The 23,898-nt window shown below is 50.8% G+C and overlaps 10 protein-coding genes across 10 annotated transcripts; 7 read left to right on the top strand and 3 right to left on the bottom strand.

Annotated features, from left to right (window-relative positions):
* Window positions 1-522: 522 nt before the first annotated feature.
* N7533_004939 (RING-type E3 ubiquitin transferase MAG2) lies at window positions 523-2,775 on the top strand (the record flags this gene model as incomplete). The annotated part of the gene is made up of 3 exons (XM_057101589.1): window positions 523-564; window positions 638-781; window positions 844-2,775. The coding sequence occupies 3 exons, from the start codon at window positions 523-525 to the stop codon at window positions 2,773-2,775; spliced, it is 2,118 nt and encodes a 705-aa protein (XP_056961219.1).
* A 1,075-nt stretch (window positions 2,776-3,850) lies between these two features.
* erg4 (c-24(28) sterol reductase) lies at window positions 3,851-5,531 on the top strand (the record flags this gene model as incomplete). Its single annotated transcript, XM_057101588.1, has 2 exons — window positions 3,851-5,458; window positions 5,520-5,531. 2 exons carry the CDS (start codon window positions 3,851-3,853, stop codon window positions 5,529-5,531), a joined length of 1,620 nt encoding a protein of 539 aa, XP_056961218.1.
* A 656-nt stretch (window positions 5,532-6,187) lies between these two features.
* Window positions 6,188-7,659, top strand: N7533_004937 (dienelactone hydrolase family protein; the record flags this gene model as incomplete). Its single annotated transcript, XM_057101587.1, has 6 exons — window positions 6,188-6,248; window positions 6,409-6,492; window positions 6,708-6,859; window positions 6,965-7,216; window positions 7,317-7,428; window positions 7,505-7,659. 6 exons carry the CDS (start codon window positions 6,188-6,190, stop codon window positions 7,657-7,659), a joined length of 816 nt encoding a protein of 271 aa, XP_056961217.1.
* Window positions 7,660-8,764: 1,105 nt separating this feature from the next.
* On the top strand, window positions 8,765-9,981 carry N7533_004936 (chitin synthase export chaperone; the record flags this gene model as incomplete). Its single annotated transcript, XM_057101586.1, has 5 exons — window positions 8,765-8,960; window positions 9,030-9,117; window positions 9,200-9,293; window positions 9,367-9,706; window positions 9,770-9,981. 5 exons carry the CDS (start codon window positions 8,765-8,767, stop codon window positions 9,979-9,981), a joined length of 930 nt encoding a protein of 309 aa, XP_056961216.1.
* Window positions 9,982-11,062: 1,081 nt separating this feature from the next.
* Window positions 11,063-11,714, top strand: N7533_004935 (uncharacterized protein; the record flags this gene model as incomplete). Its single annotated transcript, XM_057101585.1, has 3 exons — window positions 11,063-11,134; window positions 11,179-11,475; window positions 11,541-11,714. Coding segments are annotated over 3 exons (543 nt in total), but the record flags the coding sequence as incomplete, so codon positions are not given.
* A 621-nt stretch (window positions 11,715-12,335) lies between these two features.
* On the bottom strand, window positions 12,336-12,899 carry N7533_004934 (uncharacterized protein; the record flags this gene model as incomplete). The annotated part of the gene is made up of 2 exons (XM_057101584.1): window positions 12,336-12,798; window positions 12,883-12,899. The coding sequence occupies 2 exons, from the start codon at window positions 12,897-12,899 to the stop codon at window positions 12,336-12,338; spliced, it is 480 nt and encodes a 159-aa protein (XP_056961214.1).
* Window positions 12,900-13,385: 486 nt separating this feature from the next.
* Window positions 13,386-18,149, top strand: N7533_004933 (uncharacterized protein; the record flags this gene model as incomplete). Its single annotated transcript, XM_057101583.1, has 4 exons — window positions 13,386-17,328; window positions 17,381-17,685; window positions 17,744-17,932; window positions 17,988-18,149. The coding sequence occupies 4 exons, from the start codon at window positions 13,386-13,388 to the stop codon at window positions 18,147-18,149; spliced, it is 4,599 nt and encodes a 1,532-aa protein (XP_056961213.1).
* Window positions 18,150-18,814: 665 nt separating this feature from the next.
* Window positions 18,815-20,868, bottom strand: N7533_004932 (uncharacterized protein; the record flags this gene model as incomplete). Its single annotated transcript, XM_057101582.1, has 4 exons — window positions 18,815-19,725; window positions 19,789-20,120; window positions 20,194-20,513; window positions 20,581-20,868. 4 exons carry the CDS (start codon window positions 20,866-20,868, stop codon window positions 18,815-18,817), a joined length of 1,851 nt encoding a protein of 616 aa, XP_056961212.1.
* Window positions 20,869-21,429: 561 nt separating this feature from the next.
* N7533_004931 (metallophosphoesterase family protein) lies at window positions 21,430-22,554 on the bottom strand (the record flags this gene model as incomplete). The annotated part of the gene is made up of 1 exon (XM_057101581.1): window positions 21,430-22,554. One exon carries the CDS (start codon window positions 22,552-22,554, stop codon window positions 21,430-21,432), a length of 1,125 nt encoding a protein of 374 aa, XP_056961211.1.
* Window positions 22,555-23,394: 840 nt separating this feature from the next.
* N7533_004930 (uncharacterized protein) lies at window positions 23,395-23,755 on the top strand (the record flags this gene model as incomplete). Its single annotated transcript, XM_057101580.1, has 2 exons — window positions 23,395-23,577; window positions 23,633-23,755. 2 exons carry the CDS (start codon window positions 23,395-23,397, stop codon window positions 23,753-23,755), a joined length of 306 nt encoding a protein of 101 aa, XP_056961210.1.
* Between the last annotated feature and the right edge of the window lie 143 nt (window positions 23,756-23,898).

Raw genomic sequence — 23,898 nt, 5'->3', positions numbered from 1 at the left:
CAAATCAAAATAGAAGAAAATATTTCATGGGGATGCAGACATGTATGTCAGTTACGGTGAAAGGAAAGGTGGTTGAAAGAGCCGTGGTCCCTCATTCAACGCCTGCTGGAAGCGAAGCTGATGAGGTGCAGACCTTCACAAATCAAATGTTAGTCAGCAATGCTGAGTCACCGGCACGTGTGCCGGCGATGTCATGGCCCGCCCCTCCTCGACGCCATCGCGATGTACTCAGCGTGCCAATCCTGGTCGCCATCTCTATCTTTAGATGGCCTTTCGAGGCTTGGCCTATTCATACTTTTTTTCTGCATTCTCAGACTGACCTAGTACTCTCTGGGCACTCTGGATGGACATTTTTCTGCCCTTCTTTGTTGGTTGATCGCCCACCTTATCAGGTATCGCATTGAATTAGGACCTACAGAGAGCCTCACTTTCAAGCTTTCCAAACGGTCATCCAGGCTCTACGCTCTTTCAGTCGTGTAAAATCGACGTCAAGCTAACTGACCCACGGGAATTGGTTTGGAAATGTCGTCAAGTGGTGGGCAAACTCCGACTCCTTCCAAAGCGGTAAATATCTCAAATCCCCCCCGCTGGGCCTGCGACCTATCACTCTACTACCTCCAACGATAGCGGCTCCCAGCGACGAGCAGGAGGCTCTGGAAGCTTTGGTGCCGGGCTATCGTCGAGGAACTCGGGGGCGCCTCGCAACAACCAAGGTCGAAAGAATCAGCACAAACGACAAAAGAAACCAGGACTTTTGGATGATGATGATTACAGTGAATCGGTGGGTATCCTAAATTGGATGGGTTTCACAGACACCCTGCTGACCTATCATTCCTTGTCTAGGCCGTCATGAAATCTACCAACAGCCGCAAAGGACAGACGTCCATTACTCATTTGATGAATTTCTCTCTCCCTCCTCGACCACAATACCAGGCACCTCCTCGCAACATTCGGCGCTATGCATCATCCGGTGCAGGATCCGGTTACCATGCAGTGGACAAGGCGCGATATGTCCATGCCAATTACCGCTTCATTGTCTCTCCGGATCTCAATTACCATGCCCAGGCAGCCAATGCAGATGTACATCTAGATTGGGCATCTGTCCTTCAGGTCTTGGTTTCCGCCCAGACCCAGGCTGCCAGCTGTCCCATTTGTTTGTCTATACCGGTCGCACCGCGAATGGCTCGGTGCGGACATATATTCTGTCTTCCATGCCTTATTCGTTATATGCATTCGTCCGACGGTGAAGAACATGTTCCCGACAAGAAACCCCGGTGGAAGAAATGTCCAATCTGCTGGGACTCAATCTACGCCTCGGAGAGTCGCCCTGTCCGATGGTTCCGAGGCCAAGAAGGCGATCTCCCTGTGGAAGGCGGAGATGTCGTTCTAAGACTAGTCAAGCGAGACGCTGGCAGCACTCTTGCCCTGCCTCGTGACGGCGGTGAAACAATTGGCAAGGGAGAGGATATCCCCTGGTACCATGTGGCTGAAGTGGCCGACTACTCTCGAATCATGAAAGGCGGCGAGGACTACATGGCTGCTCAATACGACACAGAAATCGAAGACCTTCGGAGACAGGAGGTTGAAGACGAGCTGCTGTTTGGAGATGAGAATACATGGTCCCGGAAAGCTATCCGCGCGATCTCTGAGGCAAAGGAAAAGCTTCAGGGAATTGGCAATCCACCTGCCATCACTCGGCAAAAAGCCAATTCCAGACCCGTCAACGACCCCGTTGTCGTATCTAACACCACAGAAGATGCGGCTCCGCCGGCTAGTGGCTCTTCCGAGGAATCAACGCCAAGTTCCAGCACGGACATGACACATCCGGTGGCGGAACCCGCACCAACACCAATCACATCTGATGACGCGGATCATCTCCCGGAGATTTTGGAGAATATTAAACTCGAAGCCGAGCCCAAATTGCAGACTCGATCGAAGGGCCGAGGCAAAGAGGCACAGAAAACACCTCCGTCCGACCAACCATACTACTTCTATCAAGCATTGCCTCATTTTTACCTGTCACCCCTGGACATCAGGATTCTCAAAGCTGCGTTCGGCGAATATGCTCAATTCCCCGCGACCATCCTACCCCGAGTAGAGCACATCTCGACCGGTCATATTGTCGATGATGACCTGCGCAAGCGTGTTAAATATCTTGGACACCTACCCTATGGCTGTGAGGTGAACTTCCTTGAGTGCGACTGGAGGGATGTGGTAGTCCCTGAAGTCCTCGCGCAATTCCGTACAGAGACCGACAGAAGGCGGAAGCGCAATCGGGACAAAGAAGCCCGCGAGGAGAAAGACCGCATTCGCGCGGAGAAGAAGGAAGATGACGAAAGATGGGCCGCTGCACGTCGCAAGCGCCCAAGTATCGGAAGTTCCAGCGAAGCGCCTTTCAATGTACAGGATTTCCAGCCGCTGTCCAGCAATGCCGATTCTGCAATTTTTGACGCTGGTACCTCCTCAGCATCCCCGCCACGCGCATCGTCCCAATTCGGGGCGCTAGCCTCGCCTTCCAGCAGTCCGCCCGGGGTTCGTACCGTTTGGGGCACAACGGCTATCACATCAACATCTCCTATTTTGGAGGCCCACCCCCGACATGATGGATGGCTAGCAGGCTGGGAGGATGAGCTCTTTGCGCAGCAGGAGTCAGCAGTCATCGCCCAAACGGCTCCCGAGAATCAGGAGTCGGGACCCTCTTCATCCAAAGCTGGTAAGAAGAAGAAGAAGGGCAAGATTACATTAATGTCGACCAACAGCCACCGCGGCGCATAGGCTTGAAATACTTCATGTCCACCGGATCCCGGGCTTTGTTCTTATTTTATTATTTTCCCAGAGCGAATCGTGCAATCTGATTCTGTGGTATTCAAATCATTTCTCCTGCAAGATGTTCTCATTGCTTTCCTGGTGGCATTGCTTTATTGCATTATAGTATCGATTGTCTTGACATCTCCGCGGGGGGGCCCACATTCCAGTCCCAACATTTTCTTGCGGTGTTAACTATCTGAAAGAAAAATAAACATAGACATTTCGAGTCACTTGTCCATAGAAGCTTGCAGCATGAATGTCCTACAATATCTGAGGAGAAAATTAAATAATCAAAGAATCGTAACCATTGTTAGTACTATACTCCGTATGTATGATGCATTTAGGATTTCCCGTAAGACCAGTCAGATTGAGGGATGAAAAGGGAACGACACTCTTGGCGCAGGGATCGCCGCTGCAGGGAGAGAAAAAAAAATAAGATAAACACCCACGTCGACTATGCATAGGAAGAGAACCGGGGCTCGGGGTTTTGTGAGGTGCGACTAGAAGCAGTTGATAACTAGCAACCACCTATGATGTGGTAGAATGGCAGTACCATTAGTGTAAGTACTAATTAACCGGAAGGACAACAAGCGCAATTGTGGGGGAATAAAACAGGCCCACGCAGCCGGGTGAGGCGCGAGCCGGACGTAATCTGCAGGTAATTCAAGGTATTTTTGCCGTCCCCACGCCGCTTTGCTCCAAGTAAACATTCAAGTTCCCGTTTTTCTTACTTGTCCTTGTTTTCACTCCTCCCAATACCTCCCACTCTCCTTCACCCTGAGTCGGATCTCGGATTTCCGAGTAGGCAACCATGACTTTAACTCGCTCTCAAACGGGGAAAACCCCCCAAGTACGTATTTTCCCTCCATTGGTTCTCGGTTCTCGGTTTCTCCCCTTTGCGATCGAATCCACCCCGTCGCGAGGGTATATGATGCCCCCTGTCATGCCCACCCGCGCCGCAATTGCACTCGACCCTTCCGATTTTATTTCTTTTTAATCGCAATCGCAATCGCTAATCCTTTTACTCTCTCTTTTCAGGAAGATGGATCGCCCCGGTTACATCGAGACCCCTGGTCGTCGCTCCACGCGCAAGAGCTCTGCGGCCTTCGATGAGGGCCTCGAGAACGGATCTCCTGCTCCCCGATCCCGGTCCAAGTCTGCCACTCGCCGTCGCACTTCCACCAAGGTCAAGACTGAGGATTCTGAGGAGGACGAGGAGAAAATTCCCGCTGTGAAATTGGCCACCAATGGCAAGGCCTCGACCCCTAAAAAATCACAGGCTAAGACCCAGTCGCGCATTGTTGACGGATGGGAGGAAGGACTGGACCCCAAGGTCGACTACAGCGGACACAAGGAGTTTGGTGGCTCAGCCGGTGTCCTGGCCATGATGATCGGTTTCCCTATGCTCATGTACTACATGTGGATCGGCGCAACCTATTACGATGGCAAGTTCCCTACTCGCGCGGAGGGGCAAAGCTTCTCCGAGTTCTTTGCTCACATGGCCAACCTTGTCTACACCGGCGCATTCCCGTCTCTCAAGGCATGGACTATCTACTGGGTCTTCTTCATCTTCGAGGGTGCCTGCTACGTCCTGCTCCCCGGTGTCTCCATGATGGGACGTCCTTTGCCGCACTCGGGTAACAAGCAGTTGCCTTACTACTGCTCGGCTGTCTGGTCCTTCTATACCAGCATTATCCTAGTTCTTGTTCTACACGCGACTGGCCTCTTCAAGCTGTACACCATCATCGATGAGTTCGGCCCCTTGCTGAGCGTTGCCATTCTGTCTGGCTTCATCGTCTCGTTCATCGCCTATTTCTCGGCTCTGGCTCGTGGTGCTGAGCACCGTATGACCGGCGCTCCCATCTATGATTTCTTCATGGGTGCTGAGCTGAACCCCCGTATGTTCGGTATCCTGGACTTCAAGATGTTCTTCGAGGTCCGCCTGCCCTGGTACATCCTGCTTTTCCTCTCCATGGGTGCCGCCGCCCGCCAATGGGAGAATTACGGCTATGTTTCTGGCGAGGTCATGTTCCTGGTCATGGCCCACTTCCTCTACGCCAATGCCTGCTCCAAGGGTGAGGAGTGCATTGTGTCCACCTGGGATATGTACTACGAGAAGTGGGGCTTCATGCTCATCTTCTGGAACTTGGCCGGTGTCCCCTTGAGCTACTGCCACTGCACCATCTACCTGGCCAACCACGATCCCTCCGAGTACCACTGGAACCGATTCTTCCTGGCCTTCCTTTTCGTCGCATACCTGTTCGTCTACTGGGTCTGGGACACCACCAACAGCCAGAAGAACCGTTTCCGCCAACAGGAGCGCGGTACCATGGTCCACCGCAACACTTTCCCCCAGCTTCCATGGCAGACTGTTGAGAACCCCAAGACCCTCACCACCGCCGACGGCTCCAAGATCCTGGTCGATGGCTGGTACGGCAAGGCCCGCAAGATCCACTACACCTGCGATCTCTTCTTTGCCCTGAACTGGGGCCTGATCACCGGCTTCTCTAGCCCCTTCCCCTGGTTCTACCCTCTTTTCTTCGCCTGCATGATCTCCCACCGTGCGCTGCGTGATATCCAGCGCTGCCGCATCAAGTATGGCGAGACCTGGACCCAGTACGAGCAACAGGTTCCCTACCTGTTCATTCCTGTGAGTATCAATCTTTTTTCAAGCACACATACGCCAGAGCAACTTCTAACACCTTCTCCAGTACGTCTTTTAAGCATCCACGGGAAAATAATAGGGCCCCCATTTTTGCCCACCCACCTTTTTTTTCTGTACAGCAGCTCCGGGCGGTTGTGCTTTTCAAAGTCCTGCCCAAATAGATACGACACAACTTCTGGGGTACCTTTTTGACACCACTCGAGATATTATCTTTAATGCTTGCCATTGCGCCGTTGATCGCGGTGTCTTGTCTTGAAAATGAACGCTTTGCAGCGGCTCCATTCGACATTCAGTTCAGTTCCATGTATATTATTCAATGGATTCCTCGGGTTCTTCAAGTTTTCTTTTGCTTTTCTTTAATCTAGTTCAATCAAAATATACCAATGAATCTATTTCGAATTTTTCAATTGCGTTGAGGTGCAGTAACATCATGATTTCGTGTATACTGGGATCAGATGACTATTACCTACCAGTAGGCACTAGATTATATCAAAATTTGAAGTCGAAGTTGCCATTGACGTTGTAGATATCCCCCACCTGGACATCAACGTTCACCGGGCGCCCGCACTTTGTCAGCGCGGGCACATGACTGGGGCCCCGCGCTTCCTTATCTTTTCTCCAAAGCTCAAGCTCAAGCTCAAGCTCGCGGCTCCAACACTCTAGTCTATCCCAATTGACTTTCCCAGCAAACAAAAAAGCAAAAAAACCAACATCATGCTTGTCCAAGAATCCACCGTCGACGTTCCCACCAAGGCCGATGGCCAGGGTAGCATGCGTATGTACATCATCCGCCCCTCATTTCTCCAAGCTACGCCACCTAGCTTTTAGCTTGCTTCAGCGTTGGAAAAATATGACCCTTGCTTTTTTAGTTTTCATTTTGGGGAAAAGAAATTCTGGAATCTCGATTGTACTAATGCTAATTATGCATTGAATAGGCATATATGTTTTCCACCCCACTATCCCAGGATATCCCAAAGCACGATTCCCGGGTGTCGCTATATTCAGCGAGATCTATCAAGGTAGGGAGATCTCCCAGTCCAAGTTTCAATTGAAACGAATACACTGCTCTCCAATCATGCCGAATAAAACAATGATCCCATACTCTCCTCGATACTATTGAAGGGCGGTTCCAGATTTGTGAAAAAGAAGAAAGAAGCATGCCCGGCAAAATTACTAGCACCAAAAGTCACTGGCATGGCATGAATCTTACTGACAACTTTGAACTTGACCTCAGTCACGGGCCCCGTGGCACGTTTCGCCCGCCAAATCGCTGGACAAGGCTACATCGTCGCCGCCCCATCGAGTTACCACGAATTCACCGGCCCAGAGCCCCTGCAGTATAACGCCGAGGACACAGATAAAGGCAACGAGTGGAAGATTGCCAAAGTAAGTCCATGCTCTATCTGATGGAAAATCTCACCTGGCCTAGTTATGGCTTATTGCCGGTGCTGTGCTGTGCTGTGCTGTACTGCGCTGACTCGACTCCGACAGAAACTATCCGCCTACGACGAAGACGCAAGCCTGACTGTTGATTATCTGCTCTCCCTCGCTACATGTAATGGCCGCGTTGGCGCGACGGGGATGTGTCTCGGTGGCCATCTCGCGTACCGCTGTGCACTGGATAGTCGGGTTAAGGCGGCTGTGTGTTACTTTGCTACCGATATCCATAGCAAGACCCTGGCCCGGGGTAAGAATGATGATAGTCTGGCTCGGACGGGCGATATCAAGGGTGAACTTTTGATGGTAGGTTTGGCCCTGCACTGCCCTACCCTGCGGTGCGGTGCGAATGCGCAAGAAATGAGACGGGGTTCAAGCTGACGCGAGGCCTTTCGCTTTTGTACAGATCTTCGGCAAAAATGATACACATGTTCCGCCCGAGGGCCGGGATTTGATTCGCAAGACGCTGCATGAGAAGGGTGTTTTGTTCAGTTTTTATGAAGTTGCTTGGGCTCAGCGTGAGTTTGGATGATAAACCTGGGCACACTTGTGCCGTTGGTGGTATTCCCTGATGCTGACTTTGAGATTATGTAGATGCTTTCATTCGCGATGAGCTCAGCAAGGGCCGGTATGACCCTGCTATTACCAAGTGTTGCTTTGAGATGTTGCTGGAGTTGTTTGGGCGTACGCTCAAGTTGGATTTGGGAGAGCATGATGGCAAGGAATTGGTTGTTGAGGATGTGTGTTAGGTCGATCGCATGCGGGTTGATCCACTCTTGAGGGAACGTGGATATATTCAATTTCTCATTGAGGTTTTTAGAATGGTACCTACTAGTAGGTAATTGCCGATGAACCCATAAGTTTTGCGAATCCATATACGGCCGTGCTTCTAAGGTTGAGTAGCACTAACTCGTGAAGAATCTGAGCTTAGATGTACTCCGTAGAGACGATCCTGTCGATCGAGTGGCGGCATCTCGGCGGGTCGCCGGGTCGACCAGTTGAGCAGATCGGTTTACGCCACGCAAGGGCAGCGATCACAAGGTCTAGAAGGTTTCTAATGTTTAGATGGACTCCGTGCATGAGAGTAAATAGTACAGAGGGATAAGGTATACCCTAAGGTAGTCCTGGATACCACAAACCATGGATATAGTACAGGTGCTATTCTTAGACGAGGCGGACCAAGGTTGAAATCACCCAGAGTATCCGTGGATCATGAATGTTATGCGCCGACTGAGGATGTCCCTGGCCTGAACTTCAATAATTTCCCTTTCAATTGGAAATCCACTATCCCAAAATTGAGAAACCAACAAACTATCTCATTACGCCCAAATCCAAGCTAAGCACTAGCGTCGGCCATTCCCTGATCGAGAGACTGCCTGGTCCCGACCGCGCACTGGCACAACTCCACTTCGAACATCCTCAAGACTCCCTCTTACACCTTCACCTTCACCTCACCTCCACGACACCGAGTTCTCGCCCTATAGTGGCTCGTCTCTCTCGAAGCTAGACCTCGCCTCCTCCACTCCACCCTCACGATCTTCCTGCACGCTCCCCTCAGCACACGCGGGTCAGGGGACGACTGAGCCCCGTCCGCAATACAACCTCCAAGCTTGAGGACTTTTTCCACGACTACACCTCTCCCTCATCCCTCCCCAGGGTTACTGGCTTGACATTCAACCATGGGCTCAACACAATTCGGGAATTTCCACGTGAGTTTGCCAATCGCGCCGCCCCTGGATTCTCCGAATGCCCGCGCCTTCTCCGCCCCAAGACCCAATTAGGCAGACTCTGACCGCTGACCTCCAATCCCGCTATTACAGGACTTCTGTCGCGACTCGCTATTGCCCGTCTGCAATGTTCGTCAACCTCCTCTCCTTGCTCGCTCGATTTCACGATCGATATACCCCGCATGTACTGATTATTGTCTTTTCTTCTCTCAAACAGCTCTTCTTAGACAACCAGCCGCCGAACGCTGGTCCCAATGGAACCTTCGATGGATGCCCTCTCTACGGAATCGAATTGAGTGGCGGTCGCTACCTCGCTAATCTTGGTATGTGGCGCTCTGGAATGCACGAGGGTGGTTTGTGAAGCTTTCATGTGTGGCTAATGCGGGATATAGGCTCCATTCTACTGGCTTTCTTTGCTATCCTCGTTTCTCTCGCTTTGCTATGGAGGTCGGATAAGAAGCATGCTGCTGTCGGGCGTCGGTATGCATTTATCCCCCTCGTTCTCCGAATTAGAGTCAATTCGGTGCGCGCGACAAACAATTGATAAACTAACATCATCCAGTGAGATGCAATTGTTCCTCCTGGGCTTTATTGTTATTCAGATTTGCGAAATCTTCACCGTTGGTGGTATCCCGCTCCACGACTCTGTTCGAAAGGTGAGCATTGAGACCCTTTTTTCTCTTTCAACTGTATTGCGGTGACATGGGCATTTTGCTAATTCGGATACAGGGATTTTCTGCCGTTCATCTAGCGGCGATCACTGCCACGTGCTGGATTCTTCTTATGAACGCGCTCGTGGGATTCCAGTTACTTGATGACGGCACTCCCGCCTCGATCGGTCTCATTTGCGCTTCGTCCGTGGCCCTGTTCATCGGTACCGGCTACATCGCTTTGGATACTGCGTTCGACTGGACTGGCCATTTCGCATCTAGCACCGGTGCCGGCAACAACAACCGCAACATCGGTCTCTACGTTCTATATCAGCTATTCCCGCTCGTTTGCCTGGTTCTATTCTACGCTTTCGAGGCTGTATTGGTACTCCGTGTACTGGGCGAATTCCGACCAATGCGTATGTTGAAATTCAATTTTCAAATTCTCATAGAAAGGCATTTACTGACGCATCTTGACACAGTTTATCTCACTGGCGCGGCTCTCCTGTTCGCCATTGGCCAAATTTTCCAATATGTGATCAGTGTCCACCTCTGCGAGGCGTCCTCCGGCAAAATAAACGGCACCCTATTCGAAACCCTCTTCACGCTGCTGTCCGTTATCGGCGTCTGGTCCTTCTGGAGCAGTATCACCGAGGACGACTGGCCCCTGCCTACTGGGGGTGGATACAACTAATAATGCCCTAAGTGGTTTCCCCGTTGCGTCGATTTGATTTATTGTGCGCATATTCTTTTTCTCACTTCTACTTATCTGTTTGATACATACGTACGTACACACACCTGTTCTGCTTTTTCTCCAGGCTGGAGGGCGTTCAGTCAGTTCTTTTCTGGTGGTGGCGGGATTCTGCCAACATTCTGCCAACGACGAAAAGAGCTTTTGACGTTGTGATACCACATTCCTCTGGGTCATGTTTCACGATTTTATCTGTCCTTTTTCTTCCCTTCTTATGCTCTGTGCTGTGCTGTGATGTTCTGTGCCCCTCTGCGGCGGTCTCGTCCTTTTCTCCTCCCTTCTTCTTGGTATCCTATCCATCCGTCCGCCTTCTCGGATGGGTGATCTGTGATCTGTAAACGCGAGGTCACTTTACCTTGCCGGGCATATTTCTCAGCCCCCTTTTTTGCTGTTATTGCGCAGATATCCTCTCCGTCATGTATCTATGTTCTAATCCTGGTTGATAATCTAAAGTTCATTCATAATCAGGGGTCCATATTTGTTCGTTCGCCGAGCGTACTTAAATTCAACACCATCGCTGATCCCAAGGCCTGACTGAGGTCGGACAGTCAATCAAATATGCTGTCACTTGGTTCGCGCGGAAGCAGCATCATTTGCACGTCGGCTTTTAAGACCGTTCACTTGAAAGGTCCAGTATGCGTGGAAAGGGGGCCAGACGAGAATCTCGATGCGACTCGGTGCTACGTGACGATATCTTAATTCGTCCAAATCAACCTCCTGAGGTGTGACATCCGTCCCTGTAGCAATCGTTTCCGCTGCAGTGGCAGTGTGTGCCCCTGCCGCATGATTTGAGCAAGTGGTTCTTTAAATTTGCGAAGCAAGAAGCGTTGTCCATAAATGTAGCCTGTCTTCAACGATGCAAGTTCGACTTTTCGCTGGTTTATAGTATACCTAACTCCAGGGCCTGGGCATGTTTCTATCAGTGTGCTAACATCTGCACTGGTCTTCGAAATCACTGCATATTTGAAACTTGAATCCATTCTCCAGGGCCTCATTTACCTCAATCATCTTGAAGGCTTCCACCATGCGTTTCCACGTTCCTATCCTCGCTCTCGCGGCATTAGCTGGCCATTCCGGAGCCCATATATCGGATACGGTCGATAAGAAAAATGCCACGGTAGCTTGTATGTCTGCTTCAAGTTCTTTCAAAATGCCTTTCCTTTCCTCTCTACTCGAAATCTTACCTGTCTGCATTCCAAACCATCTTATCATCCATTACTCGTCATCGCCGTCGTCACCCCGCAAAATGAAATATCCACACTAACCCATGTTTCTCTAGTACGAGAACAGAACCGCCTCACAATCGACCAAATGCCCCCAGCCTGCAATCTAGCCGCATGCCTCGGCCTCTCCGGCACAGCATCCTGCATCGTCTCGGCGATTTCCAGCGGAGACCCGGCGGCGTTGCAGCGGTGTCTGGTTAATGGATTAGCTCAGGTATGTGTTATTCCATCTTAACGAGCCCCAAGCATCAATGTACTAACATTACACTTTTCTTTTAGATATGCTCTTGTGCGGCTTGCGTCCCGCTTGTGGACAATTTCTTGATTTCTCTCGGTGTTTGTGTGTCGAAGCCCGGTGGTAATGAGACGGCTGTGCCTGAGGCGGCCATGGCTTATTTTGAATCTTTTATGACGAAGGGGAAGACACGGGAGGAGGGGGTGGATGATCTTACTAGTACGCGTGAGCCTGTTGGTAGTTAGTTAGGTACCAGTATAATATGCTTTTGGGATGGAGAGACTTCAAGTTGGTTGACTTGGATTTGAGTTGGATTTTTAGACTGATATGTGGATGAGCATATTATTTGGATTCAAGTTCTGTTGATATCGTGGCTATTTCAACGGCACACTAGTATTCTCCCATTACTTTGGGACTTATGCTCTTTTCTATGGTTTGAGCAGCTGAGCACATGCCCACTATGTTAAGTATACATGGCAGCAATGCCAGTGTGAAAATGCAATAGCTGGGAGATCAGACTGAAGGTCACTTCTTACTACTCAGGCACGGGGATATAGTTGGTACCACTACTAGTAGCATGCAACCGTTCCTTTACATAACCATTGAATCATTAAAAGGCCATATAATATGTACAATACAGATTTGAACCAACCGAGACGAAACGACAGCCATTCATCAGGAGTAAAAAAGCAATCGTCTCAAGCAGTGAAAATGCACAACTGCCATCCAAATCCAGACCGCAAGTAAATGGAGACCATGCAATCCCATCCCAGAAACTCCCCCGCATGAAAATCAAAATCCACACTGTGTTTCAAAAACAGCGCTTTTTCAACCCTTCTCTAGAGCCGAACTTTCACATCCACACAAGGCAGCGTCCATTCTCGACGGCCCAGCACATCACGCAACCACTCCAGGCCCACGCCCGTCCATTCGGCCGGCTTGGAATCCACCCCGAGTCGGGTCTGGGCACTTTCTACCGCGGCGCTGGCGAGTGCTTTGGCGGTCGAGTTGAATGTGTCGAAGACGAAGCCTGCGAGGCTGTCGCCGGGGATTGGGGCGGCGATGGTGGCGTTGTTGGATAGGGTGCTTGGGTTTGTTGGGCTTGAGCTGTAGCGCGGTGCAAACCAGTTACTGCGTAGATCGAAGATGCAGCGGTCAGACCAGTGGCAGGAAGATGCGAAGAGGATAAGAAGGAGGGCGGAGCAGTATATGCATGGTCGGTGGATGATGTAGGTTAAGGCGACGAAGGAGATTATGAAGAGGGGGGAGGCGTTTGTTGGGATGAAGAGGAGAGGGAGCCAGCTGTAGGTGCATGCGAAGAATGTGTTTAGTCTCATCTTTTGTTGATATCGAGAGAGTTCTCAGGTTTGGGTTTTGTGTTGTTACCTCCGTAGACAGAACATGGTGAAGTGAATGGGTGGCGCGGTGATGGGGGGGGATTGTTTGGTGTCTCCAGCCCGGTGTTGACGAGTTGAATTATTGTATATTTGGTTCAAGTACACAAGCCGAGATTCCGGCTACTGTGATATCCATATAAAGTGAATAAATCGATTTGGGGCAAGGTTGATGAAATGATGAGATGCAACAGGCGAGGGCCAAGGCCCGATTTAGTTGGGCGGTGACCCTTTAGAGCCACAACCAAGCGGCATTTCTTCGCTGCACTCCAAATTGAACGACTTCCCTTTCTCCATCCACCATCCTTTTACTCTCTTCTTTCATCCCGTCTATCTTTTGATTCGCAAATCATCCAATTCAACCACTTACTTTGACTGCGTTATATCTACCTATTTTTGTTTTCTTTTATCTCTCGAAAGAGAGCTTTTTAGAGCTCACAAAGCTTGTGGTGTTCGTGTGCGGAGGTCGCCTGTCACTCGAGGCGAGAGGCAGAAATGTCCACCCCCAACGATCTGCAAGCCCTCCTGGCCAGCATTCGGCCTCGGCCATCACCACCGAATGCCCCTGGTCAGGAGAACTTCCATCAGCAACGTCCCCAGCAGCCATACCCGCCAGGCATGTTCCCGCCTCATCCGCAGCATCCACCGCACCCGCCGCCGCCCTATGATGGTCCGAGCTATCCCCATCCCCAGGCGCACGGTTATCACCACCCCCAGGTTGCGTCGGCGATGCATAGTCCTTCTCCTTTGAATACGCCGCCTCACCATGGCTCCGATATTATTAGCCCCAACGTGCCCTCACCTTACCCCGAGTGGGCCCAACAGCCGCAGCCGCCTCAGCAGCACCAGCAGCACCAGCAGCAGCCAAACAACCCTGATCGTGCGGCCAACCTGCTCAACTTGCTGAGATTTAGCCAAGGTTCTGGTGCTGTTCCTCAGCCTGCTGCTCCTTCTCCTGCTCTTGCTCCGGAACAAGCTCGCTACCCGGCGGCCCAGGAGGTGACTTCTCCCCATGGACGAAATATTTCCGCGTCGGATTTGGTCGCCTCGATGTTTGGCAGACCTGATGCTGCTGCTGCCCCAGCCGCTCCCCTCGTCACCCAAATTGCTGACGAGTCCGGGGCCCAAGAGGAACCGCGTGGACCCTACGTTAACATGTTGATGGAAATGCTCGCTTCCGGACCCAAGGCCCCTGCGACTGAGGAAACTCAGTCGGTCTCGCCACAGGCCCAGGCTGTCACCATCGAGCCTCTGATTCAGGAAACTGCCGAATCTACCGTGGAATTTGAGGACTCTAGCCCTGATGCTGCGCAGCCGGAGACGGTCGCAGTCTCAGCTTCCAACAATTCCATCTTCACTTACAGCAACCCATTCGACCAGCTTGCCGCCATCTCCCCTCGCAACAAGTCTCCACAGCCCCCATCGCGTGGCGAGACCCCGGCTGCTGAGGTCGTGGAGAAGACCACTGTTCATGTCACCGCAAACTTGGGCGTTGGGGAAGCTTCTGAGCCAGTGCAGCCCAAGAAGCGGAACCAAGAGCCTGTTCTGGAACCCGAGCAACGACAGGCAGTCAATGATGTCGTTGGTCGCCTCGTGGACGAGATTGGTCGCTCTCTTAGCGCAAGCGAAGCCCAACCGTCATTCGAGCCAGAGGCTGTATCTCCCCCCACAGAGGAGGAGTCAACCCAGGCAGTTCTCTCCTCGATCGCCAGTAACCTGCGGGAAACCGCATCTGAAGCGAAAGAGTCCGCCGATTCAGATGAATCGATCAAGCAAGCTGCTGCTGTTGCTGCCGCCACGGCCACAGTTCTTCTCCATGGCAATGAAAACACCGACGCTCTTGCTGATAGCTGGGAGAGCGCCGAGGATAGTGCTGAGAAGGAGGAGGAGCGCATTGTTTCTGTGCACAACTTCCCCCTGAAGCCTTTCATCTCCATCAATGTCAAACCGCAATCTGGAAAGTCTGCGGTCTTCCGTGACGACGGTATTATGGATATCGCTCGTCTCAAGAAGGACTTTGATCAGCTGGATCGCTCCCTGACTGCTGCCACTTCCGAGTACATTGTGTACGCTCTCGCAAAGACTGGTGGTATTAGGATTATTCGCCAGGATGATGGAAGTGACCGACAGGTCTTCCGCTCTACTCGGGACCGTGTGTTTAACGTTACCTTGTGTACGTCTCCCCCAACGACCGGATCTTCCGACGTGCAGGCTATCCTTGGCATCGGTGTCAGCGGCACTGTCTACTGGGCATTGATCTCGCGCCATGCAAAGGACCTGTTTGAGTTGGATGCCTTGGAGAGCGAGAGTCTGATTTTCCCTCCTTTCCCGGCCTCTGACGAGAATACCTCCGGCGGCCAGCTGAAAACGCGGGCCAAGCGGAGCACTCGTCACCCCGACTTGTTCGCTATCGGACGTGGCAAGAATATCTATGTCGTTTCTCCCCAGGCTGCAATGAATGCCAGCTACAGCGTGACTGGGTCTCAGCGCACCGTCAACACCGAGAAGTTCTTTAAAGAGCGCGCTCTAAAGATTTCTACCGGTAAGGCCGGTAAGGATTTTGCCTTCAGTGAAGACGATACTGTGATCGCCTCCCTGGATAAGACCGGCCGTCTTCGTTTCTGGGATATCCGTGATTTCCTGGCAAGCGCTAGCGTTGTTGAGGGTCCTGCTCCGAATGAGATTCGGGTTCCCTTGAACACATTTGTGACAGGCTCTCCCGCTGAGAAGTCCTGGCCTACCTCGGTACTTTTCCTTGACAAGCTGCGCGCCTACTCGCGCTCCATGGCGCTGCGCTATGTCCTTGTTGGACTCAAGCAGAACCACACCTTGCAGCTCTGGGATATTGGGCTTGGCAAGGCCGTGGAGGAATTGAAGTTCCCTCATGAGAACGAGTCGGATGCCATCTGCAGCGTCGCCTACCATCCCTCCTCGGGTATTATCGTTGTTGGACACCCTACTCGCAACTCCATCTACTTCGTTCACTTGTCTGCGCCAAGATACAACCTGTCGCCGATGTCACAGGCGACGTACATCAAGGCTATCGCCGAGAAGGACAGCACTTTGCCCAAGCCCGACTCGACTGCATGCCTGAGTGGAATTCGGGAGATCTCTCTCGGTTCCAAGGGCCAGCTGAGAAGCCTGGAGCTCCTTCCGGTCACCAAGACTGCCACCGATAAGCGAGGCCATGAGGAAACTGGTCTGTTCGAGCTGTATGTTATGCACTCGCGCGGAGTCACCTGCCTGAACATCAAGAAGGAGGACCTGGGATGGACCTCTGACAACAAGGTGATTCGTCCAGTTGACGGTCTTGAGGAAGGTACTATTGAAATTACCGACCTCCAGTCGTTCCCTAGCTATGTCACTGATGACCCTTCGGTCAACGGTGACGCTGCTTCTATTCCCTCCAGAACCTCCAAGGAGCCTACCAAGAAGACTGACCTCGTTGACTCCGCTGCTGGTGTGATCGCGTCCCGTAACGCGTCTCCCACCAAGACTCAGAAGAAGGAACAGGTTGAGAATGTGCCTGTGCCTGTGCCTGCGCCTAGCGGCGTTGAGAAGACTGAGAAGGTCGACAAGAAAAAGAAGAAGAAGAGCGTTTCTGCCTCTTCGGCCATTTCTGAGGCAACCGTGAAAGCGAAGGAGCCAACCGCAAATGTCGGTGCCGAGCCCCTTCCCACTGACCCTCAATCTTCCGGTGAGACCACCCCTTCATCACTTCCTTTAGCCACCCCCAACGTATTTCTTACCTTTACCTCCTCAGGAACCACTTCTACTTTATCGATGGCACCTTTCTCTCTTGACAAGCATCTTGAGAGTCTTCAGAGCACTGTTACCCAGCAGTTTAATCAGAGCTTGGGTCGTGAAATGGAGGGAGTCATGAGCCGTTTCGATGAGGAACGCCGCAGCTGGGACGCTGCCTCCTCCGCGAAACAGGATCAAGTGCTGCGTCTCGTTTCCAGCACCCTGTCTGACAATGTTGAGAAGAATCTGGCCCGCATTGTCTCTGAGAGCATCAAGACTGATGTCCTCCCTGCTATCACCGAGGCCACTTCTGCCGCCGTTGGGAAGCAACTGAACTCCGTCGTCTCTCAGCAACTCGGTACCTCTCTGAGCAATGAGATTCGCCTCGCCCTTCCCAAGGCAGTCAACAGTGCTTTGCCTGCTGTCATTAAGGCCGCCTCGGATAACCTCGCAAAGCAAATGGGCCCTCTCATCGGGGCTGAGATCAACAAGGCTCTGCAGAGCTCCCTTCTCCCAATGATCGAGGATATGGCCCGTGGCACCAAGAAGTTGGAGACCGAGATGGAACGCCACTTCCAATCCCAGATCAAACACTTGGAGGCGCAGCGCCGGAATGACCAGGCGAAGATGGATGAAATGTCGGCCATGCTCCGAAGCCTTTCGAGCACTGTCAATACCCTTGTTGCCAACCAAGGTCAGAGTCAAGGTCAGGGCCAGGTGCGCCAGAACGAACACCCCAATGCCAGACAGGCCCCGCAACAGCAACAGCAACACCATAACCAACACCAACACCGCCCTGAGAATCGCGCGCATACCCCCCCAGCGACCAGTGAACCGAAGCACCCCTCAGCCCAATGGCCCTGCTCCCCATGCCGCCCCTGTCGCGGCGCCCCCGGTTCCTACTCAGCCCCCTGTTCAGGCTCAGGCTCAGGCTCCTGTTCAGGCCCAAGCTCCTGTTCCTGCTCCTGCTATTCCCACCCCGGAACAAGCCGAGCTGACAGAGATCAAGCGGATGTTCGAGACAAACAAGTGTGAAGAGGCGTCGATCAAGGTTTGTTTGCCGCATTGCCCGAAGCCATGTAAACCCCTGCTAACTCATCTTTTTACAGTGGATTCAATCCAACCAACAGGCCGATCTGTTCGATAATTTCTTCATTCGCGTCAACCCTCAGTTCCTGACCAGCCTTTCCGCTATCGTCATGCTCTCCGTTGGTGTGGCTGTTACCTCGTCTCTCTCAACCAACATTGGTGCCCGTCTCGGATGGCTTCACGTGGTGCTCAACAACGTGAACCCCATGGTATGTTGCTACATGAACTTCCAACCTGTTATGTCACCTTCTAACTGAATTACAGGACAACGATCTGCGCGAACTTACTCCAAACATCATGAATATTCTCGGACAGCGCTTGAACAACCTGTACATGGCAGTCGCCGAGCGCAACCCTCAGGACCCGATTCTCCGCCTGATCGCTCCCCTGTCCCGTCGTGCCCGTGAACTTCACGGCGGTATCTAAGCAGATATATTTGCTATCTCGCCTTTTTATTTCGTTTTACATTTTTATTGCCTGCAGTTTCCACACGTTCTACGATCATATGATGGACGCTAGCATCTTTGTCTTTCAGCATGACGTGTAACGACATCCCCTGCGTACGCAGCCCGAAGAAAATGAATGGAGGAAATAACGGAAAAGGACGGACGGACTGGACTGGTGTTGAAAGTTCTGGAAACACGATGCGTTTTTTCTCATTTTTTTTATTATGAAATGGCTTTTTTTCTTTTCGATTTTGGCCGTTGGACATTCATTGCTCCTGGCGCCAGTCTTTGTCTAAGTAATAGTTTGATGCTTGCGTACCCTGGGTATTAAGCATTTGGGGCGGGTTCTTCGGGCAATAATTCTTTCTTATTGCATTCATATTTCTAGTTCTTCTTTTTTCTCTCATTTCCATTTCTTTTTTTCTTTTCATCGAGGACCGCGCAGAATATCGATGGCATTTTTTTCACGGCATCGTTCTAACTGTTTTATGTTATGTTCTTTATCTGCCCTTATGGTATCTGTACGAATGCATGGCGCTGCTTTCTATTGCTCTGTACAACTTGGCGTACGCTTTGACTGTCGGGGCTTTCTTCCGAGACTCATAACGACTCGGATGAACCCTGCAAATCATCCTATATACTAATTCAATACTGGATCCCCAGTTCTTCCCTCCCGTGCATCTCTCCCAAAAATCCCTTCACAATCTCCTCAAATGCCCGCTCGGTTGCTGCATGCGCCGCAGGGCTTTCCTCCGCTAGAGGTGAAGAAACATGTCCGGTCACAATATCCCAGATACCATGCACACCTTCTTGACCCAGTCGCAGAACTTCAGCGCAAGACCCTCGCCAAGCGATATGTGTATCCGGTCGAACGAGAACGAGCTCCCTTTCCCAGATCCGTCGTGCATGAGGCTCGTCCTTGATGTAGACATGTTTCAGCGGAATCCCACGGGATGACGCGGTTGACGTGAGTATATCGCCGGCTCTCTCGCTACTAGTAGTGCTGTCCTCAATTTGAAGATTCCCAGTCCCGCCGTCAACTTGTCCGAACTGAACAAGCGTAAAGTCCGTCCCAAAAAGATCATACACGCTCGTCTCCCCATCTTCCAAAAATACATGCGGCGCCCGCGATCCAGGCCGCGTACTGGGCGTATACCTCCCAACCTCCCAAACCGGCTCATCGGATCGATCCTGGTACACAATAGGCGAATGGTAATACCTCAAATCGAACTCGATTCCGCGATCTCTCGTTTCGGGCGCAGATTCTTGCAAAAAGGCGTGGATTTGGTGCCGCAGGGCTTCGCCTTCGGGAGTGGGTGCGTCGAGAAGGTCTAGTTTTGAATCGGATATCTGGGCCAGTTTGACGTGCTCGAATATGTGTCTGTGGGAACGGACTAGAGCTCGTATCATCATTGGTCGTCTTTCGATTGTGTAGGCGGTTAGTAGGAGAGAACCGCCGTAGCCTTTTATCATGGCGGCGAGACGCCAGCCTAGGTCGATGGCGTCGACAATGCCGGCGTTCATGCCGTATCCGCCGTGCGGAGGGTTGCGGTGAGCTGATGGTGTTTGGATTTAGTCTTGTCCTTTTGGTTGGTAGGGGAAGGCTTGAAGAAGCTCACCGGCATCACCTGCTAGAAATACCCTCAGATTATCAGTATGGTATTGATCTGCGATGCTAAAGTTGGGAGTCCATTCGCTGTCAACTAAGATCTCGTCGATTCGAATACGATGTTTGTTTCCATCGGCACCTAGAACCCGGTATACGATTTCACGGGGGTCAGTCTCGGCTTCGTCGAGCAGGTGTACGGGAAAATGTGCGGTGAAAGTATGATTGTGATCCTGGTCGATGATGAACCCTCCATTGGAAGCGAAGATGTGCCAAAAACGACCGAATGGGAGTGTTTCGCTCAATTCGCGAGATTTGAAATGCACGAGGTGGAATTTTATTGGCCTGGATATTGGTGGCCCGAGGTCAGCGTCTCGTCTCTTGAATTTATGGGATATGGATTGAATTTGATACTCACATTGGCCCACCACGCATTGCAATCCCGGCTGTGCGGCGAACTCGACTTCCACCCCCGTCGCAACCGACGAGATATCTCCCGCGAGCTGTGTGAGTGTTCCCGTCGAGATCGGTGAAATTAACTGAAACACCGTTCTCGTCTTCGTTGTGAGAAGTATACTTCCACCCAAATTTCGCGGTGATACTCTGCCGTTTAAGGAGAATGTCTTTCATCCATGCCTCGAAGATGATCTGTGAGCATCGTTGCTCTGCTTCAGCTGGTTGACTCCCGTCGTTCAATGTGCGGGCTTGCTTATCTTGTTCTATAACAGACGGCAATTTCTGGTGAAAGGTTAATACATCAAGTTTATCAATCGAATTGTATTAAATGACAGCTCGGGACCCCTACCCATGTACTAAGCAGTTTCCCTTTCGAATTAATTTGCGTGACGAACTGCGAGTCGAATCTTTCAGTCCGAGCTACAGCACCAGCCTGTGCGCGATAGTCATTCGCTAGTCCCAAGTATCGGAGGAGTTCCATCGAGCGAGCATTCGTCAGGTCCATCTTGGGCCACTTGGTTGTTTCTAGATTCTGCTCGGCGATCAAACATGGTACGTTCAACCTATCCAGTTGATAGGCAAGTATCATGCCGATGGGCCCAGCGCCGGCAATGATGACGGGTGCATCTTCCTGCATTGTTGTTTAAAGGGTATTTGAGCTCGATGGCTTGTTTGAATCAAACCGAATGTGGAGAAGGAAGTCCAGATGAGCGGATCGGCCTGTCTTATTTAATTTTCGCCCTGCGAGGAGCCATGAGGGAGCCTACTCGTTCAGCCGCAGACCACATAGGGTCTCCATGGGTGGGTATGTTCTATCCAACGACGGTTGGCTGCATGCGAGTGTCGAGGCTATCCGAGGGGTCTGTGAGCATGCTCATTTGTTCAATCTTAGGAAAGCTGGTATGACATGACGAGCTTTTGTAGAATTATCTAGATGGGTAAAGTGATACTTTAAGGTTTAATGAGAGTGGGGGTTAATTGGTTATAAGGAATCGTACGTGAGCAGTGAGGTTTTGGCTTGTTGGGCTAGACCGCATAAAGGCAGTGGACGAGGAATAAGCAAATGTACTATCCATGCCAGTAGTTTTGATGGTGTGAAGCAGCCCTTACCGCATCTTGCTTTTGCCGATTCAAGCTAATACTCAAAAGAATTAGGAAAGTAGAGTCCTATTTATTTTAGGACCTAAATGCCTTCTAATTATTGGGTCTCTGTTTGAGTGGTTTCTTTCTCGGTCCCCGCTTGAGGCACAGGTACAGGCACAGGTGGAACAACAGGCTTATCAACACAATCAACCTGAACAACCCGATGCTGAACCCGACCCTCGCCAGTCGAAATCACAAGCGCACTCAGCTGATACCCATACAAACAAGCCGAGTCAAGCCCAATCGTATACTTCCCCACCTGCAACCGACGCTTCGCATCATGACCAAAAACAACCGTCGTCTTAACCTCCTGACTCTCCTGCCATGAATCCCATTCTTTAATCCAGCCTTCTTCGCCAAAGTCCTCCGTCGGAAGCAACTCTGCTCCCGCGGCCCCTTCACTCGATGCACGATTCAGACTCCGCATATGCATGATAGAATGCGGCTCTTGCTTCTCAAGCGAAACATTAGGAACAAGACCCGCATGAACCACGATCAAATTCTCGCCAAAAGGCGATATTAAGTCGCGGGGTAGTTCGACTCGCAAAATTAATGGTAAAGAGGCCAGCCATTCCAGGTGCCTTTTTGAAAGCTTTAATGCCGTGGTGTATGTTGCAACACCGTGCAGCACGTCATCGGGACCAGCATTAGCAGCCATGTATTTTTGAAAATTCTCCATATCATCGACGAGTTCGAAGTCGGGTCCGGAACTCGGAGTCTGAGCCGGAGCTGGTGTGGCCTGTCCGGTATTCGTATTTGGGTCCGAGTCCGAGTCCCTCTGTGCAATACTCAGGATTCCAGCAAGCAACAAACTCTCTCTTTTCGCGCGGATCTGCTCAGCCGCATGCAGGACTGCATTTTCATGGTTTCCTCTCACGGCACTGGCACCTAGCTTCATGGCTATATCGACGACGCCGGCGCTATCGGGCCCTTTATTGACAAGATCTCCGACTAAGATCAGGTGGTCGCCATTGTGTTGGTCGAAAGTGACTTTGTCTAAAAGTGATGAGAGGGATTTTCTCATCCCGTGTATATCGCCGATAATGACCAGGCGTCCACGGGCTGGTCTGGCTTCATTTTCTGAAGCTGATGGACGTGTCTGTAAGATGTGGGTTGTCGGGAGGTCTGAGATGAATGTTTTAATTGGGAAGATTTTCTTCGCGGGTTTTGCAGTGGCCATCTTTTTTCGATGTTGCGGCTTTTATATTGCGTTTAGCTGAAAGGCGCGATGTGGGTGGGGTTGCTGATATGCAGGTTTGATAGGAGGGCGTCACAGTATGTGTGGTTGGTAGCCCTTTTTGGTTTAGCTCCTCCTCTCCGCCCGACATAAAAGACCTGGCCTCGTCCTCTTAACTTCTCTATATGTTCAAAAACAGGGCTGAAATTCACAAAAAGAAAAAATAACTGCAGGTTTGGGGGAGCTGCTGTTGAAAAATGGTCCATGATGAATATTTTGGAGAAAGAGCTCAAGCTAGTACTTGTCGGCGACGCACGTGTTGGCAAGGTAAGGCCATAACTAGTTACTGGTAGTATTGTCTAGATCGTACAAAGATAACTAAGCATAAGTTCTACAGTCAAGCTGGATATCCTACTTATTAGATGGTTTCTATCAATCTGAATACACCCCGACAGATAGCTACAATTGCGAGAGAATCTACTTCTCAACTGTAAGTTCTATTTGCCTCTTGTACCCTACCACCAATATCTTCTGATACGATGGACATCGGTTATAGAATATCGGGTGCGCCAAATTCAATTTCTGGGATCTCTCTGCATCTTGTACAGCTCAAGATAGGGCTAAATGGATAGAGAATTGTGATGCTGCTATTATTATGGTTGATCTAGCAGACCAGGCGAGTATTGAAAACGCAGTCTCTTGGTATAGTAAGTGCCAATCCTCTAATTTCTTTTTACTATCAAACTTTTTAGTCAACTAATATTTGATCATATAGAAGATCTTATATCTTCCTAACACCCAGCTTCGCTACCAGTTGCAATCTATTCCTGGAAGGCTTATAAAATGACTGATAAGCGGGCAATAGATCCAACAGAGATCTCTTGGTCTGATGAGCTGGGCGACACACCGTTTTTTCACGCGACATATCTAGATCCCGATGAAAGTTCAAATAAAGTTATTGCGAGTCAGTCTAACAGAAGACCTATTGGATGGATCTTGGAACAACTCACGGGTCGGGTCGAGGTGGTATGTCTCTCCACTGCAACCCTTTTATCGCAACATACGCTTATCTTTTCTTTAGGAATTTCTCATCGTTTACTCCCCAGATGAATCTATTTCTCGGGCCTTTGACCCTGAGTTTCTCAAACAAATTGCTCCTGAGACATTCTCGATGATTCTCGACGACGACGAGGAGAACTTGTGATTGAACGAAATTCCGGCTCGCTCCCCTAAGAACGAGGGATTTTAGTTATCCGGTTTCAATACGTGAAGAATACCTATTTTGGACCTATAAGATTACCATATCGATATTTAGAATTTAGTAAAGACCAGAAACAAAACAATATC

The sequence above is a fragment of the Penicillium manginii genome, assembly GCF_028828005.1.
Source record: "Penicillium manginii strain IBT 31320 chromosome Unknown utg000004l:1.0-7231830.0:1.0-7236170.0, whole genome shotgun sequence".
Taxonomy (NCBI): Eukaryota; Fungi; Ascomycota; class Eurotiomycetes; order Eurotiales; family Aspergillaceae; genus Penicillium; species Penicillium manginii.
The sequence above is the reverse complement of the archived record's forward strand: the minus strand, read 5'-3'. Positions and strand labels throughout refer to the sequence as shown.